The 21,506-nt window shown below is 43.0% G+C and overlaps 1 protein-coding gene across 2 annotated transcripts in view; it reads right to left on the bottom strand.

Annotated features, from left to right (window-relative positions):
- Positions 1–21,506, bottom strand: part of FAM193A (family with sequence similarity 193 member A) — a 165,369-nt gene that overhangs the window by 93,328 nt on the left and 50,535 nt on the right. For both annotated transcript variants that reach the window (XM_041751330.1, XM_041751328.1), the window contains exon 2: positions 6,456–6,701. In XM_041751330.1, coding sequence (XP_041607264.1) covers positions 6,456–6,683 — 228 coding nt within the window. In that variant the 5' untranslated portion in view covers positions 6,684–6,701. The remainder of the gene's footprint in view (positions 1–6,455; positions 6,702–21,506) is intronic.

Consider the following 21,506-nt stretch of genomic DNA (forward strand, 5'->3'; position numbering starts at 1 on the left):
TCCCGGCATGGAGCCTGCTTCTCCCTCTGCCTGTGTCTCTGCCTTTCTCTCTCTCTATGTCTATCACGAATGAATAAATAAAAAATCTTTAAAAAAATATGCTATTGATCTTAACTTGTAATCAGTTAATTATATAAATTCTCTATGACTCAATAATTCCTTTCCCACACGTACACACAATAGAATGTATGAACATGTGTTCCAAGTGCATCAATCATAATAGCAAAATTTGGAGACAACCAACATATAGTATATTCAAAATGGCAGATAGTGTATAGTAATGAAAATGAAAAAAAAACCTATAACATTGAGGAATCTCAAATATAATGATGAACAAAATAAATCAGGCACAAAATAATGTATACTGTATAGTATTTCTATGAAATTCAAAACAAGAGACTAGACGACTGTTTAGGAGCAGAGGCATACAGGTGCCACGATTGATAGAGAAGAGCAGGAAGACTGAGTGCCAGGAACATCAGGACAATGTCAACTCCAAGAAGGCACAGAGGGGATGTGAGCTAAGGTTGATGCTTGAGTCATAACCTGCATGGTGGCAGAAATAAACCCTGATTGCTGAGTGACAGAGTAATTTCACCACTAAGGAGGCTCTACAACAAACCAAATCAAGTCTACCTTTATGCCGACTACACAAGACCACCTAAAACACACCAACACCAAGAGACGGAAAATGATAGTACATGAAAGGAGGGGAGAAGGGGAGGGAGCTCAAGTAGCTCTGCAAACTGCAGTCCTTTAGGAGAAACCACACATGGCTTCAGTGCAATAAAAGAACTATAACACAACAGGATTTAGTCATTTTAACATGTATTCACCAGCAGAGCTTTAAAACGTAGAGCAGAAATGAAAATATTTATAACGAAAAAAGGACAACTATATATGCAGAGTAGGAGAGTTCAACTAATCTTACTCAGAAACTGACAGATTAAGCACACAAAAAACTTAGTAAAAACATAGAAGAAAGTGTAATTAACAAGAGGTTGACCTAACCGGGGAATAGAGTCCTCTCAATCCTGGGAATACATTTTCAAGTACACGTGGAACACTGAGAAAAAGTTAACCATGTATTAGTGTAACTGACCAGAGAGCAATCACTCTAATAGAGACTATGATATCCAACAGCATGAAATTAAAAGTCAATGATTAAAAGTAACCTAAAAGATCTGTTTGCGTATTTACAAATACTTCTCAACAATTCATGGTTGAAAACAGAAATAATGAAAATTGGATAATACTTAAAATTGAGCCAATGTAACTAACATTTCAAAATCTAGTATAGCAATTAGAGGTTTCCAGTGCCTATCAGAGAAGAATGATAAAAACGGTGGGTGAAAACTCAGGAAGGCAAAAGAGCTACCATAGAGAAGAAAAAAACCAGATTTGTAGTCATGAGCAACAGGAACTGCATGACAATATCTGGTGGCTCTTGGCCTGGAAGCCAGAAAGTGGGACAAGACTGTCCCCCTGCCTGCCCCTAGGCAGGCTCAGGTTCCCACAAGATTTCCCACAAGGTGACATCTGCAAGGAATGCAATTCCCAGAAGCAGTTGGTACTGCAGCACAGGCACCCTGGATACCTTTATCAAGAACCCTCAGAAGAGGCTTGGAAATGGATAGCACCCTCCATCAACGTGCACCTCACCTTGCCATGGCATCCATGCTCTTCTTCCAAGGAGAAGAAAGTAAGAGAACCCCATGCCTCTACTTACTAACAGGTGTGTACAATGTAGGACACTGTGGTGTTTGTCATCACTACCTTTCAATACTCAGAAAAGAATATATCTGGAGGAAAAGACAAGAACCTGCCACACTGGAAGCCTCTGCAAGACACAGGGGGACTGGCTGGCACTACTTTTGGCTGTGCTCCCAAAGTCTCACCACACTTGCCACAGCACTGACTAATCAAGTCTATACACACACAGCAGTAATTAATGAAAACAGAAAGGAGATATTTTTTTAAGTTAAAAAGTTCTTTGAAAAGACAAAACGGAAAGACTTCTAGCAAGACTCGTTCAAAAAAGAGCGAGCACAAATATAAGGATAAAGATTTGTATGTGTAAGTCCGATAAGTTATGAACACACGGCCTCTACACAATTTTGTACCAGGAACTCTTAATTTCTCAGAATGTAATTCATCAAAACTAACTGGAAAAGAAATGGAAAACCTCTTACCACCAAGGAAACTGAACCAGGATTTTATTATTTTCCCAGAGATGTGCACAGCTGCAACGGGAGTAGGAGCGAGAGTGACGGTTGCGAGGGACCACGAGGTCAGAGGCGGGTTATTGGAAAAATAGACAATTCTAGAGCATCTGTACTTTCCTAGGCATGAGGCAGGACAGAAGAAAAGATCTGTGGCGCCCAAGAAGAAAAGACTCACCAGAACAACAAAGTCCTGGAGAAGACGAAAGGGGAGAGGCACCTGAAAGCCTCAGGGAGGGCGGGCCTCCCCCAACTGTGGGATGGCAGATGAGCCAGGGCCCGAGTGTCCCTGGAGTGTGAGGTCAGCTGCTGAGCTGAGCAAGGCAAAGAGGTTGTGGGAGTTTGGGAAGAAAGGAGAGGAAAGGTTCACACCTTTCTGCGGTCAGGTACAAAGCCAGAGCAACATGCCAGATGCCTGTCTACAGCCCGGAACCACGATGTCAATGGGCAGCAGGGAGCAGAGGCCTGAAGCTTTCTCCAGCAGCACTCTACCAGGTGGAGGGAGGGGTAGTGCTGAGCCAGTGAGCTAGGTCCTAGGCAGAAGACTCATGGGGTTTTGCAAGCAAGTGATGGCAATGCTGAGTCATGGACTCTGGCTGCTGGAGAATGGAGCAGTCAGAGGGACCTGCCAACGTGAAAGGGATGAGGATGTCTGGAGGGAAGATTTCCTGAGTGTCCGGGCACGACAAGGTCCGGGAATGGAGGGAGTCTATAGTATGGAACTGTAAAGGCAGGGTGCCGGGGCATCCAGGATAATCTTCCACGTCAGAGAAGGCCTGATCCTGCTCTGGTAGGAAGCAGCTTTGCTGCAGTGGTGGCAAGCGCCCTCCACCTGAGGCACAGGCCTGATCCACTGGCAGGAGGGCATCTAGCTTTCCACCGTGGGAGATAGACACAGGTCAGCCATTCCAGGGAGGCTCTGGGGGTGTATCCCACCCAAAACTTCTAGAGATACTGGCAGACTCTGGCTTCTATCACAAGGGGGCAGGATCACCAGCAGAGCTGCACTGGAGCCCTAGGCACAGGGAAGATACCAGGGTGGGAGTCTCGTGCTGAAGGGGAGGTAAGGGTGGCCCACTGCCACACAGAGGGGGCTGGAACATGAAGGGAGACCCCTCCCCAGCCCACATACGCTGCTACAGAAATGAGTGTGTGAAGACAACAGGAGCAAAGCCAGGCCAGCGGAAGCGCTGACCAGACTGCCCCAGCCCCCAGGTATGCATGAGGGTGACTGCCGAGTAAGGAGCACTCAGCCCTGTGGTCTTTTCCTTTTTTTAAATTTTATTTATTTATTTATTTATTTATTTATTTTTATTTTTTTTTTTTTAATTTATTTGTGATAGCCACACACAGAGAGAGAGAGGCAGAGACACAAGCAGAGGGAGAAGCAGGCTCCATGCACCGGGAGCCCGACGTGGGATTTGATCCCGGGGCTCCAGGATTGTGCCCCGGGCCAAAGGCAGGCGCCAAACCACTGTGCCACCCAGGGATCCCCCTGCGGTCTTTTCCATGTCCTGCCTGGCATCCCACCTAACAGTTTGAGAGACACAGAAAGCAAGAACCAACAACACTTAAGGAAGAAATAATACTAAATTCTACACAAACTCTTCCAGAAAAAAAGATGAAGCAGGAACGCATCTCAACTCATCTTATGAGGCCTTGAAAGACATTAAAGACAAGACTTCAGGCAAACATCCTTCATGAGCACAGACAAAAAGTCCTTAACCAACAAAAGCAAATCATTCCAGCAACATGCAGAACAAATGTCTAGAGAAGGACCTCTACAAGCTTCGCATAGCTTTATGCAAAATAGTCAGAATTTGGAAACAGCTCAAACACCCATCAGTGGTGAATGGATAAACAAAGCGTGGTGCATCTCTACAACTTCTCCAGCAACAGAACAAACTACTGCTGCATGGCTCTCCAAAGCATTATTACTAGCGGAAGGAGTCTATGTGACATTTAGAAAAGCAAAACCAGGGGCAGAAATCAAGTCAACGGTTACAAGGGACCGGGGGAAGGGCATGCCTCCCAATGTGACCAGGGGGAACTTTTGGGGCGACGGAAATGTTCTACATCTTAACTGCAGTCATGGTAGTTACATAACTATATAAATGTGTCAAAATTCACTGAAATATATACACAATTTAAAAGAATTTTACTAGATGTAAATTATACCTCTTTTTTTTTTTTTTTTTTTTAAAGGCCAGCAATCTTAGCTGGCTTGAACAAAGACAACAACCTCACAAAAGTAGCAGAAGAACAGTCTACAAACATAGGCCAGCATTTCCTCTGTAGCGGCCAGAGTCACTTTTTTTTTTTTTTTTAAGATTTTATTTATTTATTAATGAGAGACACAGATAGAGAGAGAGGCAGAGACATAGGCAGAGGGAGAAGCAGACTCTATGCAGGGACCCCGATGTGGGACTCTATCCCGGGACTCCAGGATCACGCCCTGGGCTGAAGGCAGGCGCCAAATTGCTAAGCCATCCAGGGATCCCCTCACGTTTTTGATGAGAAAAAGCCTCCTCTGACGATTCATTATCCAGGACAAATGGAGTTAGGGAATGAGGCCACCCCGGCATCAGGGCAACTTCTGGGAAATCACTGCTATTTCTACTTGTCTCCCAAACCAGCCTGAACAACAGCCACCCTTCTTCCAAAGGCACAGTTGGGCTCAAACAGAGGAGCAGACCCAGGCAGAGAAGCCAAGACTGGAAGTTCAGGGAGCACAGGCAGTGCTTCCAGCCAGGGCAGGGGACAGCAACAGGGGACAGAGCAAGGGCCACACACATTAAAAGGACACAGAAAGGAAACAAAGTAAAACAATAAAATGATAAAAGCAAGAGGATTGGATGGTAAAACACTTAAGATCGACTATGCCGGGATCCCTGGGTGGCACAGCGGTTTGGCGCCTGCCTTTGGCCCAGGGCGCGATCCTGGAGACCCGGGATCGAATCCCACGTCGGGCTCCCGGTGCATGGAGCCTGCTTCTCCCTCTGCCTGTGCCTCTGCCTCTCTCTCTATCTCTCTGTGACTATCATAAATAAATAAAAATTAAAAAAAAAAAAAAAGATCGACTATGCCATCTTTTTAATCCCACTGAGGGGGTTCCACCATTTATTCACTTCCATGCTCATTCATTCACTAACTCAAATATTTGGGTTTCTTAAAATATGCCAGGCTAGGCACTGTTCCTGCTTAGAAAATGCACAAAAACAGCCACCCCTGTGGAATGTCGATTCCAGTGAAGGAGCTAAGCAAGACGAAGAAGCTGAATGTGCTGTATATCAGAAAGAGGCGCAGCAGAGAACACACAGGAGAAGGGAGCAAGCAAGAGGAGGTGGGGTGAGACATCAATTTTTATTCCAATAAATGACGAGATCTTGAGTGCAGACATTAGCATGTGTTTGGAGGCATCACCTTCATGGAAACCCTAGGACAGAAGTCACTGGCATAAAGGTAGTCAGGAATGAGGCCATGAGACCAGAGACAAAGGAGACTCACAATGACTATTCACCACAGTGGCACACTTGCCCTGGACAGCAGTCCCCGGGTACAGCAGAGAACAGAGCATGGTGGTGGTGGCCTCATGTAGGGAGGTATCTGAAGACAAAAGCTCAGGAAACTGGTAGCTGCTCACAGGCAAAAATAAAAGGAACAGAAAAGCCCTACAATGTGGGACCTTACATGGTTGCAAAAGCCAAGTACTTCCTTCTAGAACCCAAATAGCAGACTAAGGCTGTGGCCTTCCCATGTATGCCTGAAGGCCTCAGAATGCCTCCATTTTGCTGAGGCAAGAAATGAGGAAAAAACAGGGTGGGGAAACCCGACCTGAGAACTGCATCTGGGAAAACATTTCAGGTGAGTTACTAGCACATGGAACCAGCCAGAACCAAATGCTCTAAGAGTCTCTGAGCTTTCCAGAAAAATGGCACTGCCATCCTGAGGCCAGACTTAAAAAAGCCAAAACACATCCTTTGGGCCCCCTGAGCTCGCTGACCAAGTTATGAGACCAGGGAGGACAGATCCCCTACAACCCACTGCAGGTGTGTTACAGAAGACCAGGACGAAAACCCCAGAGGGTGGAACAACGGACCGGAAGATGGCGCAAGAGGGGTTTCCTTCCAAAAAGCTAACCCAAATTCATGATTTCACTGCCCAATCCATCAGCTCTGTAATCCATAGGGTAAGGAAGCCGACAAGCCCATGTGTTCTGTGCCAGGCACTCACCGACGGCTGATCAAGGCTGCTGGGCCTCTCCTCCTTCTCCACAGCCCGCCGGCAGTCTGGGCACACCCACAGTGGCAGGTGCAGCACGCTGTTGCCCTTGGGAGCCATGGAGAGGGCCAATTTGCTTGCAGTCTTAATTCCACTCTCTAAGAACGAAGAGTCTTTCCGCTCACTTCTGCACAGAAGGCAATAATCCCCAGCGGGGTAGGGTGGTGTTCTATGATTCATGCCAAAATTAAAAGGAGTCTGGAATAGAAAAAGAAAATTCTATTTTCAAAACATGATCCACAAAGCCAAGATCATTTAAAAATACAATATAGTTTTAAATGATAATGTACATGTATGTTTACATAAGCATCAAATAGGGAATTTGTTAAATAAAATTCTATCTAGTGAACTAGAAACTCATAATACTCCAAATAAAGAGAAGGACCATAAAGAACATCTTAGTAGGAATAAGAAAACTGCCCAGCAGAGTTTAAAGCCACTCTTCCAGAGGTGTGTGCATACGAGGGGTCACACCCAAGGCGTTAATTCCAGCCTAGGTGTGTGTACAAACCCCCAACCATGTCAGAGGGGAGTGTTCCAGTTCTAGAGGCAAGATCAGTGTTAGAGAAGTCTGGCGGCACCACACATCCAAGACCCAGCTTCCCTTCTGGCTCAGCATCAGTGCTGCTCAGTTCATCTCTAGTTACTCAATTTCAATGTCTGCTTTTTTAAAAAGGTAAGAGGCAAGATCACTGCCCTAGATTCTCTTCAAAAGATTTCCATCACCCATCAGAAAAGGAAAATTAGCTTCAAGAACACACAAACGGGTCAAACATATTTAAAACACGCCTAAAGTAGTAAGGTTAGCAAGCAGGGGCCAAGACTTTAATCCAAATCAATGAGCCCAAGATGTGTCATCTGCAGAGAGGAACCATCCTGCAAATTCTCAAGAGGGGTTCAAGAGAGGCAGACCTGGGCAGCACATGAGCAGGGAAGCCAGGCATGACCTTCCAGAGTCAGGCACAGCTCTGCCACGGTTCCAAGCCAAAGCACATGTGGGATCAAGGCTACAGAAATCCCCCCAGGCCTCCAATGCTGTCCTCTGCCACAGGACATGTGGCACAGGGGAGTGTAAAGAGGACCAGGACCGATGCCAAGGTTATTCATGCTGGAACCTCAAGGTATTTTACCAAGTCTCCAGTTCTACCCAGAAGCTCCTCCAGTACCTTACCCAGGCCTGCCCAGCCAGCAGCCCAGCTCTTCCCTCAGCCCTCGGTGCTCTCCCTGTTCTCCTGTTCGAAGGCTCTGTTCTCCTGCTCCAAGGCTCACATAGGTCTTTGGCTGTGCTTGTTCGCTGAACTACAAGTGTGCATTTACACAACCGGCTCCACAGGCTCCATCTCTAAAACCCAGGATGGCTGGCAGGTGACCAGGTACTTACACAGGGGGTGGGTAGGCGATGCCAGGGTGAAAGATGAATGAATGATGAAAGGAGTGAATAACAGCACCACTAAGACTTGCACATATATTCTTACCTGCTTTATAATCCAGTGACCAAAACTACTTAAACCCGTCACATCTGCAGGTTCCATGGTTTTAACCAGACCCCACTCAGCAATCACTTGAATGTGTGGGTTGTGTGTCAAGGGAAGAGTACTATATCCCAGTGAGTGGTATTCCAGAAAACTCCAGACTGCTCCTCAAACCACAGAATACCATGGGAGGAGATGTCTTTCTCTGTCCCAACAAATCCAGATGTAGAAAATAAGACAATTTCAAAAACCACACTGATTTAACCCTATGTAAAACCATCTCTTGTCCCTAGGCCTATAAAAAAACAACCCATCATCAATAGAACAGCCACAGCCTTCAGATCTTTCTAGGCCATCTTTTTACTCAGAGAAGGAACTGCCAGGCTTCAAGGTTACAAAGTCCCCAAGCCAGAGATTAGAAGAGCCAGAGCTGACCTGAGGGTAACCAGTTCTGCTCCAGATCATCTGCTCATCTGCATAACGGGCAGCCTGTCTATCCAGTATTTACTGGGAGCCGCCATGTGCCAAGGCACCCATCCAGGCACTGAGCACACAGCAATAACTAAAACAAAGTCCCTGCCCATGGGGAGCTAATATCCTTGCAAAAGATAAGACTACATATGACACAGATCAGGACAAAATACAGAACATGAGATAGTGGTCACTGAGAAGGAGAAAAACATAGAGCAGGCAGGAGTGTCTGGGGTTGGGAACAGTGCTTCCTATTCAGGATGGCCAGTGAGAACTCCCTCCAGGAGAAGAAGGAACTGTGAATAGCCCAAAGGGCCTACTGTTTCCTGAGAGGTGTCAGACAGGCAAATTCAGACATAAGCACCTGCCTTCCAATGGCAGGAAGTATTCCTCCATGAAGAAATAAATTCAGCAAGGATACAGAGCAGAGCTATAAGGAGGGCACCATATTATCATGGGTGAAGCAAAGCTAAGGCCCAACAGAAGCAAACACAGCTGCATGAAAATCTGGGAGAAGAGCACTGCAAGCAGAGGCAGCAAGTGGGGACCTGCACAGGCTTGAGGCCCCAGATGAAGGCCAGGAGCACCACCAGAACAAGGGACAGGCGGGGGCTGCTCTCCAGGGCTGAGGGCCATGGGAAGAGACCAAAGATTTCTCAGAAGGACAGGTAGGAGCCAGCTGGCATCTTAAAAGGAAACTTTACTGTGTAAAAAATGAACTCTGGTGGAGGTAATGCTGTTCTAGGTGGGTCCAGGTGCAGGCAGGAACCATGGAGGTCCAGAGCAGTCAGACTCACAAGTGCTGAAGGTAGAACCACAAGACTTGCCTGCCAAAAGACCCAAGGATGTGATGAAGATGTGAATGCCTAGACAGTGGGCATACGAACAATAGAAATGCCAAACACAGCCAGACAGGCTGGGGCAGTGGCAAGAACCAAGGTTTGCTTTAGATGATGTACCATGAAGTTTGTGTTAAACATCCAAAAAACATGGCGACACTTCGGGAGTAGGCTGCAATGGGATATATAATTCGGGATCAGCAGTGCATGTGGTATGTCAAGCCATGGAGCCAGGCCAGATGATCCTTGGGGAGAGGGTAGACCACCTCCTGAATCAAAGTCAAAACTTCTCAACTCTTGACCAATGTGCTCAAGTATGAAGCTAGTCTTCTCAAGGGGGTCAACCTCTACTCTCCACGCCTTTCTTCAGATGAAGCAAAGTAACAGATTACTACAAGATACCCACGTGTGCATACTATACACCTGACCAAAATAACCAAACACTTGTATCTGCCACATAGTTACTCTCCTATCTGTGATTAAATGGGAGGTAAAAATATAAACTCCACTGAATCTTTTAAAAGCATTTTCAGCTATACTGAAGTATAACCAAGGTAAAATAAGCTGGACAACTGAGGCATGCAATTGGAGTAGTCCTAACACAGACACACCTGTGAAACCACAGCAATCAAGATAATGAACATTACCCTCCAAGTTTCCTAATGTCCTTCTGCACCCTCTTCCTCCACATCCCCCTCCCTCCTATCCCATTCACAGGTGACCACTTCTGTGTCTATCCATTACTATGCAACTTCTAGAATTGTATATAAGTTATATCACACAACATACTCTCGTTTGGCTTCTTTTGAAAAGTATAGTTATTTGGAGAGGATTCCCAGGTATGTATCAGGAGTTGGTCTTTTCCTTTCTTTTTCCCTTTCCCTTTCCTTTCCTTTCTTTAAGATTTTGAGATAGAGACAGTATGCATGAGTCAGGGGTGGGGGGCAGAGGGAGTCAGAGAAGCAGATTCCCCACTGAGCAGACAGCCCAACATAGGGCTCTATCCCAGGACTTCAGGAGCATGACCTGAGCTGAAAGTAGACGCTTAACTGACTGTGCCCTCCAGGTGCCTCAGGAGTTGATTTCTTTTTACTGCTGAGTAGTATTCCATTATGTGGGTAAGCTACAACTTGTTTATCCATCCTCCCATTCGGAGACATCTGGGTTATTTCCAGTTTCTGGCTATTACAAATAGTAGCTGCTGTGAACACTCATGTAGAATCTTGGTGTAGACACATGCTTTTGTTTTTCTTGCACAAATACCAAGGAACAGAATAACTGGGTAATATGGTAGGTACAAGTCTAACTTTTGAGAAATTGCCAAATTCCTCCCCAAAAGCAGTCTTCGAGAGTTCCAATTAATCCACATCCTCATCAATATGATGAGTTTATTGTAGCTACTGTAATGACTGTGTGGTGCTGCCTCACTGTGGTTTTCCCTAAGAATTAATTATGTTAAATATCTTTTCACAGGCTTATGTAGTATTTATTCAAATCTCTGGTCTGGATTAAGGTTTATCAATTTTATTACTCTTAAAAGAATCAGCTTTCAGGGGCGCCTGGGCAGCTCAGTCAGTTGAGTGTCCAACTCTTTTATTTTTTTTTTTTAAGATTTTATTTATTTATTCATGAGAGACCCACAGAGAGAGCAGAGACATAGGCAGAAGAGAGAAGCAGGCTCCTCCCAGGGAGCCCGATGCAGAACTTGATCCCCAGACCTGGGATCATGCCCTGAGCCAAAGGCAGATGTTCAACACTGAGCCACCCAGGTGTCCCTTGAATGTCTAACTCTTGATCTCAGCTCAGGTTGTGATCTCAAGGTTGTGAATTCAAGCCCAACGTTAGCTCCACACTGGGCGTGGAAACTACTTTAAAAAAAAAAAAAAGGAAAAAGGAAAAAAAAAACCCAGCTTTTGGTTTTGTGGATTTTCCATATTTAAAAATTTTATTTTCATTGATTTTTGCTTTTATGATATTATTTACTTTTGGGGAGTTTACTTTGGGTATAACGGCTCTTTGATTTTCTACTTTCTTGTGGTGGAAGCACAAGCCATTCAGCCCTTTCTCTTGTATGAAGAGGGAGTTAGTACTGTAAGTTTCCCTAGACTCAGTGCATTGGCAAGCACTTTAGAAACATTAATATGCTGTTTTTTCATTCTCATTAGGTCCAAAATACTTTCTGGTCACCCTCTTGATTTCTTCTTCGGTTCATTGGCTGTTTAACATGTGATATGGTTCCCTCATGTGTATGGTTTTGTTAGTGATTTCCAATATAATCCCATGTAGTCAGAGAAGCTGTTTTATACAACTTTAATTCTTATAAATTTATCAAGACTTTTTATGGCTCAGAATATGGTCTGCTTTGGTAAATGTTCGACATTTACTTAAAAGACTATGTAAGCATGCTGCTGTTGTTGGGCAGTGTCCTATAAACATCTGTCAGGCCAAGGTGGCTAACAATGTTATTCATCTTCTATAAACCTTAGTGACTTTTTTTTTCTTTTTAAAGAATATTTATTTATTTATTCATGAGACACACACACAGAGGCAGAGACATAGGCAGAGGCAAAGCAGGCTCCCTGCAGGGAGCCCGATGCAGAATTTGATCCTAGGACCCTGGGACCATGACCTGAGCCAAAAGACGCTCAACTATTGAGCCATCCAGGTGCCCTTAGTGACTTTCTGTTTACTTATCAATTATTGAGAGGTCTTAAAATCTCCAACCATAATAAATTTGTATTTGTCTATTTTTGCTTGATGTTCTATCAGTCTTTCATCCACGTATTTTGAAGCTTTATTAGGTGCAAAGACATTTAGGATTCTTATGTCCAATTGATAAACGGACCCCTTATCAGTATGAAATTACTCTTTACTCCTGCTAATATTCTTTGCTCTGGCATCTGTTTTTCTTACATAGCCAATCCAGCTTTCTTCTCACTTATATAAGCAAGGCGTTATCTTTCCCTATGACTTTACTTTTAGCCTACTTGCATCTTTATGTTTAAAGCATATAGCAGAAATCATATAACTGGGTCTTGATTTTTTCTCACTCTCACAATCTTTTAAAATTGTCATGCTTAGACTATTTATGTTAAGTACAATTATGGGATAGGATTAAGTTTATTAAATTTTCCATCTAATTTTTTATTTTCCTAGTGACCCATTTATTTTTGTTCCTTTTCCTCTTTATCCACTTTTTAAAAATTGGGAATTTTTTATGATTCTACTTTACCTCTCTTGTTGGACTGTGAGCTATATTTTTGTTTGGAGTGGCTATATTAGTGTCACAGTATACATTTTAATTTACCACAAACATCTATCTAGTAAGACTTTATGACTACACCATGGAAGAGCCCTCTGCTCCCTCTCCTAGCCTTCGTGTTGCTTGTCAGACATGCTGCTTCTACATGTAAGCTCTATAAGGCATTGTTGGTTTTGCTTTATTTTTTTTTAAGAAAAAACATTTTTTTTAAAGATTCCATTTATTTGAGAGAGAGATCTGAGAGATCTGAGACATGTGAGAGATCACAAGCAATGGAGAGGGAGAAGCAGGCTGCCCATCAAGCAGGGAGCCTGATGTAGGGCTCCATCTCAGAACCTTGGGATCATGACTCAAGCTGAAGGCAGATGTTTAAATGCTGAACTACCCAGGTGCCCCAAGAAATTCTTTTTTAAGATTTTATTTTTATGTAATCTCTATCCTCAATCAGGGGCCTGAACTCATAGCCAAGATCAAGAGTCGCACACTCAATGGACTGAACCAGACAGGCACCCCACTGTTTTTGCTTTAAATAGATTATTGTATTTCAAAGTAATATAAAAAGTATTTCCCCCATACAGTCACAATCTCCAGTGTCCTTCCTTTCTCCATGTAGACCCAGACTGCCATCTGGTGTCATTTCTCCTCTGCTTGGAGTTTCCTTTATCATATTCTCTGATGAAGATCCACTAGCCATGAAATCTTCCAACATTTTACGTCAGAACGTTTTTATCTCACCTTCACTTTTGTGTCTTTTTGTTTTCATGCAGCCCCAAAGGGGCATCATTTTCACTTTTGAAAGATATTTTTGCTGGTTTAGAATTCTAGGTTATGCTTTTCCCTTTCCGTACTTTAAAGTTGTTCTTTCTCTACTTCTAGCTTGCACTGTTATTCATGAGAAGTCTACCTTTGTCATTGCTCAATGTGTAATGCATCTTTTTTTTCTAACTGCATTTTTCTTTTAAACATTGTTTTCAAGACACCTGGGTGGTTCAGCAGTTGAGTGTCTGCCTTCAGCTCAGGGCATGATCCTCAAGTCCTGGGATCGAGTCCCACATTGGGCTCCCTGCATGAAGCCTGCTCCTCCCTCTGCCTATGTTACTGCCTCTTTCTGTGTGTCTCAAAATCTTTTTCAAAAAAATAAACATTGTTTTCAGTGATATAATGATGATGTGTTGTGGTGTATTTTCTTCATCGTTCTTGTGCTTGAGGCTTACTGAGCTGCTTCGATTTGCACATTTTCCCACCATTATTCCTTCAAATATCTTTTCATAATCCCCATGCCCATTCTTTCTTTCTGGAACTCCAATGACACATACATACAGTGCTGTGGGCCATGTGAAGTTGTTTCAAGGCTCACTGATGCTCACGGTTCTTTTTGGATACCTTCTATTGCTATCTCCTCAAGTTCATTAATCTTTTATTCTGCAGTGTCTAATCTGTTACTAAGCCTCATATAATGTATTTTTCATCTCAGACACTAGTTTGCAACTCTAGAAGTTCATTTGGGTTTTCTTACATCTTGTGCTTCTTCTTAACATGCTCATGCTTTCCTCTGTCTTCTTGAAAATGCAGAATATAGCAATAACAACTGTGTTAACATCTACCTAATAATTCTATTATATGTGTCATTTCTGAATCTGTTTCTGTTTATTTATTTTGAACCTCATTATGAACTGTATTTGCTTGCTTCTGTCTCCGCATGCCTGGTGATTTTTGACTAGAAAGTAAACACTGTGAATTTTACTATGTTAGGAAAACGGGTATGGTTTTACTTCTTCAAATATTTCTGAGCTTTGTTGTGGCCCATAGTTAGGTTATCTGGGAAGAGCTTGGTCCTTTCAAGGCTTGCTTGTAAGATTTGGGAGGTGGGATCTGAACATTTCTTTTAAAAAGATCGAATTGGGGCAGGCCCGTGGCTCAGCGGTTTAGTGCCGCCTTCAGCCTGGGTGTGGTCCTGGAGACCTGGGATCAAGTCTCACGTCAGGCTCCCTGCATGGAGCCTGCTTCTCCCTCTGCCTGTGTCTCTGCTTCTCTCTCTCTTTCTCTCTCTCTCTCTCTCTCTCATAAATAAATAAATAAATAATCTTTTAAAAATAAATAAATAAATAAATAAATAAATAAATAAACAAACAAACAAACAAACAAATAAATAAAAAGATCAAATTGGTTTTATTAAGTGATTCATGAACCAGGCAGCATCCTATTTGGCAGTAGAGAGATGCTCCCAGGATCAGAGCACCTTTAACCTTTCCCACTGTGTGGCTCACTGGTTGAACGTCTGCCTTCAGCTCAGGGTGTAATCCCAGGGTCCCAGGATTGAGTCCCGCATCAGGTTCTCCGTAGGGAGTCTGCTTCTCCCTCTGCCTGTGTCTGCTTCTCTCTGTGTCTCTCATGAATAAATAAATGGAACCTTTAAAAAAAAAATCTTTCCACTACTGAGGCAATACCCTTGTGACCTCACTTTTGCGTTACAAGATTTTCCCTCTCTGGCTGGTGGGAACACAAACTGTTTGGGGTCCCATAGGAGCTCCATGGATTGTTCTACTACTCACTTCCTGGGTTCTTCCCTTGATATACAGTTTCCACACATGCATGTGCTCATCAATACCCAGCTGAATATTCTGTGTGGCTCTCCAGAACTCTTTTTTCTCTTTGCAGCCCTCTCTTCTCTGGTACTCTGCCCTGCAAATTCACTCTGGCCTCCAAAAGTTCTCAGGTAGATCTCCTCAACTCAAGGAAACCATCAGACTCTCTTCAGGCTACTCTCTCCTTTCTTCCTGAGCCATGACCTGTAAATTCTCTCCAGACAGTAAGGTTGACCAACCCTCAGCTCCTGGATTTTCTATCTCTCAAGGATTACTGTCGTGCACTGCCTGCTGTCCTGCATTGGTACACTACTGCTTGAGATATTTTGCCCTTCTTTTAGTTAAGGCAGGAGGATAAATCCAGTCCGATTTCATTAATACTTTTTTTAAAAAGATTTCTTTATTTATTGATGAGAGACACACAGAGAGAGAGAGAGAAAGAGAGAGAGGGAGGGGGGGAGGCAGAGACGTAGGCAGAGGGAGAAGCTGGCTCCTTGCAGGGAGCCCAATGTGAGACTCGATCCCAGATCCCAGGATCACACCTGGAGCCAAAGGCAGGTGCTAACCACCGAAGCACCCAGGCATTGCTCGATTTCATTCATATTCTTAAAAAATAAATGTACCAGAATAAACACTAAACAAGTGTCATCTCCCTAATCCTATACACACATAAAATACATTTAAATAGCAATATTTTATTTACTTACTTCTGTAAGATCCTATGTTGTAACCCAGAAATTTTTCCACAAGAAGATGTGCTTATTCCTAAATTGGCTAGATTGCTGAAAGCACTTGAGAAGGCCACTAACAATTGAGTTCTACACCCATGATGTAAGATATTTTACCCTTTCTGAGTAAACTGGTTTTCCACTGTCTGGCATAAGCTGTCATTTGTGGCCAGTGTGTATGTTTAATAAAAGATATCAAATTCATATTCTTGCTAGGCTTATCTCTAATTCTAAAAGTAACATCCAAAAAAAGAAACTGCAAATTCAACATGAAAAACAGACTTACTATTTAAAAACTTTACAGGTAAAAAAATAAATAAATAAAAAATAAAATAAAATAAAAAAATAAAACTTTACAGGTAAACTTATTATTAACACAAAGAAAACACAGCATCTTAGGGCATAAACACACTAAACGCGCTCAGGTGATAGTGGCCCATCTCAGGTCACACAGCCTAGGTGAAGACTAAAGCCAGGATACTCATGTACACAAAACACAAAACAAATGTGCCTGTTTTTGTTGCATTAACAACTCCTGCCTTGGACACAGCACAACTGTGTCTTCCTGTCTGGTCTGCAGCCTCCAGGTCTGTCTACTTTCCCACATCCTTTATTTACCCTGCTATCGGGATGATCTTTCAGACTGCACACGTGAACAGAATATTCCTCTGCTCTGAACACTTCAATAGTTTCCCCAACTAAAAGGATCAAGCGTGACATACAAGGCCCTTATCACATAGTGCTGCACGACCCAGTAGTTCTACTCCTCACAATTACAGATCCCTGCCCCATTCTTAGTACATGCCATTTCTCACTCTGAAACACCCATTTCCCTCCTATACTGGGCAACTGTCAGGCATCCTTTCAAACCCCACTGTACTATATCATTCTTTCTCTGTGAATTTTCTTCTCCTCCAACCTGTTCCCCACCCCTCAACCAATACAGCCCCCAAAATTACTCCAACTCCTGTACACCCTCCATACTTTACACAAACTATCTTATGCTTTCACGTGTTCATCTTCTCATTAGACACTCAACAACTTTTAAGTCCCACAAAGCACACAATAGGCATCCAACAAACGCTCAAAGAAGAAAATGAAATGGGTAGTCCATATGAGTAATTCACATTTTGTGCTCCCTACCTTTTTTTTTTTTTTTTAAGATTTGACAGATAGGCAGAGGGAGAGAGAGAAGCAGACTCCCCACTGAGCAGGGAGCCCGACGTGGGGCTGGATCCCAGAACTCCAGGATGAGGACCTCAGCTGAAGACAGACACTTCACCGACTGAGCCACTCAAGTGTCCTCTGTGCTCCCCACTTCAATCACAAGTTTCCTTCCTAATTTCACACACGATCTTTTATCAGCTCCCTGTGTTGAAGTCCAGGGATGACTACATGTGTAGTCACTAAAGTATCTATAGTCTTTTCCGAACTTTCCCAAAGCACATGCAAGTTCTTTAAGCAAGTGGTACTCCTTGGGAAATAATTACTAACATTAATACTTAAGTTCTCTTCCAATTAGTTATCAAAAAGACTGATAATAGGGGCAGCCCAGGTGGCTTGGTGGTTTAGTGCCGCCTTTGGCCCAGGGCCTGATCCTGGGGAGCCAGGATCAAGTCCCACGTCAAGCTCCCCGCATGGAGCCTGCTCCCCCCTTTGCCTGTGTCTCTGTGCCTCTCTCTCTCTCTCTCTCTCTCTCTCTCTGTGTGTGTCTCATGAATAAATAAATAAAATCTTAAAAAAAAACAAACCTGATGATAGAATCCTAAGTTAGAGGTGAAATTACCTTAAGTGTTTAATGTTTGACATGTAATTTATATAATCACAGAGTAAATATTTAGCAATTTATAGATTTCAAAGGTGTTTCCTGAAAACTCAACATTTATTACATATGATTCCATATTATTACATTATTATAGCATCCTTTTTATAGCTCATGTGAAGTACGTTTTCTTTAGGATTTACTTTCAGTTTACATATTCAAAAAAACAGAGAAAGCCTAAAAAACCTGTAACCATTAAAAAATATATATTTATATTATAATAATCATATTAATTATAATAATTATATTATATTATATATTTACTTATTTATTTATTTGAGAGAGAGAGAGCATGAGAGAGTATGCATGTGTGAAGAGGGAGAGGGGCCACTAGTGGGAGAGGGAGAGAAAGAATCGCCTGTGGACTCCTGGCTGAGCGTGGAGCCTGATGTGGAGCTCAATCTCACAACTCCGAGATCACGACTTGAACTGCAATCAAGTGCTGGATGCATGAATGAGCCACCTGGGCACCCCAACCATTTTTTCTTTTTTTTTTCTCCATTTTTTCTTATGACTGCAGTTAACTTCCTGAATTGGCCTACCTACAAATGACCAGTGGTTCTACAGAAGTAAATAGGGTGGCTTTGGGCATTAATGAAGGCACAGTGGTATTGGCTACCTGCCAGAACTATAGTTACATAAAATGGATTTAAGTATGTAACCATTATTAATACAGCGTTTCTATACAGATGAAATCGTGTTCTATGTCTAATAAACAATGTAATTATTGTTTGTTTTGATTCTACTTATCTGGAAGAAAATAAATATCTAAACCAGCCTCAGAACAAGTCAGGATGCCAGGGCAAGTTTAGCACCACTGCTCCGTCATCTGGCAGCATAGCAATTCACACATTCAAATATTTACAAAATACTTCAGGTCTCTGCATTTAAGCTCCATATGGCAAAAGAGAAAAATAACTTGCATTTATTAATAGCAGCAAATCAGACAGTTAAAAAAAAAGATTTGCAGCTCTGAAAATATGTATTTCTTACATTCCTCTTCACCAATCTTTAAAATACAAATGATCTCCTGTGTTCAAGTGGTAGGTTAAATCAAAGTACTACTAACTTCTCTGGCTACAGTTCACATACCCTTTAAAATCTGAAAGTCCCAGTAACCAGTCATTTTGCATAGGGTGCTAAAGGTATTTACAGCAATGCCCAGAAATTGCCAGAGGGGAAGAAAAAAACTCATACATAGAACAGAAGCTGGGAAAGGCTTTGAATCAGAAACCCTAAGTGGGACAGGCAACATTGGAAAATTCAGTGACCTGAGGTTATTCCAAAGGTAGCCAGCCACTCACGTAACATACCTGCAAGCCTGTCATCAATACGGCCTTGCTAACACGGGCAGCCAGGCCAGGGGCAGCCCCCACCATCCACTCCATTTCCATCACCATCACCACCACTCATGTGGCTACAGAGAGGAACCTGGCGCCGGGATAGTCAAACCAGAAACTAGCTAGTGACCTAAAATAATAACCACAGAAAGTACTTGCTTTTTACAGAATCCTCAATTTCCCTAATACAGACTTTGATAACACTGAGTCAGTCTCCAGGATTGTTACTAAAATTTTTATGGTCCAAGAAATTCACAAGGCAAGGAGATGAGTCAGAGTAAGGAGGCACAGAAACTCATCAGAGCTAAGAGCATAAAGGAATGGGGGGAGGGTGCCTCCTGGCAGGAGCTGGACAGGAAAAGGAGCAGAGATGTGGAAATCAAGCAGAGCGGAAGCAGAGCAGAGACTTACAGGTGAACCACGTGCACAGGTGGGTGGCAACAGGAAGTATGACATACTGGATATGTATGTCTCAAAAGGGCATCCTGGCCAGGCACCCAGGTACCTGTCAAAGCTCTGGTCTCCATGGGTCTCACAAGGGGAGGAGTAGAGAGGCCTCTTGCTAAAACTTTGCAAACATTTAAAGACTATGACAACACTCAGTGCTGCAGAATGAAGGAGGAAGGGCATACTCACATCCTGCCAATGGTGGCATGAGGCCTAATGATGTGCTTGAAAACCCACTGGCAGTATGTTTCCACAGGCTCCACGCCATCTACCTAAAGCTGTGCCCTTCGGCATGCTTACCCATTACACACCTCCTCGCCTAGGTGAAACCTCTGCTCATGCACCAGGCCCCGCCATCTGCTTGAGGACTTTGTTCTACGGATTCTCCCCTCCATTCCTCGGATCATCAATCTTTCCTTCTTTCCTGCATCATTTCCATGAGGATATAAGCACACTGTTACTACCAGGCTAAAGAAACAAAGCACCCTCCTCGAGACCATACTTCCACCTCTAAACCTACAAACAGCTTCTTTTCCTCACTTTTCAATTCCTTCAGAGCTGCCCATCCCAGCTCTTTCTCAGAGAAATACAATGCAAGCCATAAATATGAGCCATGTATTAAGTTAAAAAAACAAACACGCAAAAAAACAGAAACACTGGTGAAAACAAAATAACACATCACACCTATCAGAATGGTCAAAATCCAGTACATGATGGCACAGATGTATAGCAACAGGAATTGTCACTCACAGCTGGTAGGCAGGCAAAATGGTACAGCCACTATGGAAGACAGTTTGGCAGTTTCTCACAAAACTAAACATACTCTTACCATATGATCCAGCAATCAAGCTCCTTTGTAATTTTTTTAAAGATTTATTTATTCATGAGACACACAGAAGGAGAGGCAGAGACATAGGCAGAGGGAGAAGCAGGCCCCCCATCGGGAGCCCAATGCGGGACTCGATCCCAGACCTTGGGATCACGCCCTGAACCAAAAGCAGACACTCAACCACTGAGCCACCCAGGTGCTCTCCTCCTTGGTATTTACCTAGATGAGCTGAAAACTTCAATCCACACAAAAACTTGCATATGAATGCTTATAGTACCTTTATTCAGAATTTCCAAAACTTGGAAGTAACCAAGATGTTCTTGGTGAATGGGTCATAAACTATGATCTATCCATCCAGGTAATGGACCGTTATTCATCAATAAAAAGAAACGCGCCATCAAGTCAGGAAAAGTCAGAGGAACTTTAAATGCATGTTACGAAGGTTAAGAAGCCAATCTGAAAAGGCTACACGCTGTAGGATTCCATCTACAGGACATTCTGGAAAAGGCAAAGCCACAGAAATAGTAAAAAAAATCAATTGTTGCCAGGGGTTGGGGGAGGGAGGGATAGAAAGGTGGAGCACAGAGGATTTTTAGGGCAGTGAAACTACTCTGCATGATACCACAATAATAGATACCTGTCATTATACATCTATCCAAATCCATCAAATATACAATAGCAAGAGTGACCCCCAATGGAAACTATGGACTCTGGGTGATAATGATGCATCAGTGTAGGTTTACCAACTGTAACAAATGTCCTACCAGAGTGGGATGCTGACAGTGTGGGAACATGTGCATCTGTGAGGACGGGGGAGGGGAGTACATGGGAATTCCCCATACTTCCTGCTCAGTATTTCTTGAGCCTTAAACTGCTCCCCAAAATTCTGTAACTATGTATGATAAGAGATACTAGACTTACTGTAGTGATCATTTTGCAATATATACAAATATTGAATCATATTATACACCTGAAACTCATATGTTGTATGTTATCATACCTCAATTAAAAAAAAAAAAAAACCAAGAGCAAAGTCAAAAGCAACTTTAAATAGTTTTAAACTAATTCCTAAACTAACAAAAGACAGAGCTGCACATCTAATTTGATAGCCACTGTCCAAATGTGGCTACTGAGCACTTGAAATATGGCAAGTCCAACGGAGATGTGTCCAAGTATAAAATACACACCAGACTTCAAAGACTTAATAT

Source organism: Vulpes lagopus, chromosome 4, assembly GCF_018345385.1.
Source record: "Vulpes lagopus strain Blue_001 chromosome 4, ASM1834538v1, whole genome shotgun sequence".
NCBI classification, from domain to species: domain Eukaryota; kingdom Metazoa; phylum Chordata; class Mammalia; order Carnivora; family Canidae; genus Vulpes; species Vulpes lagopus.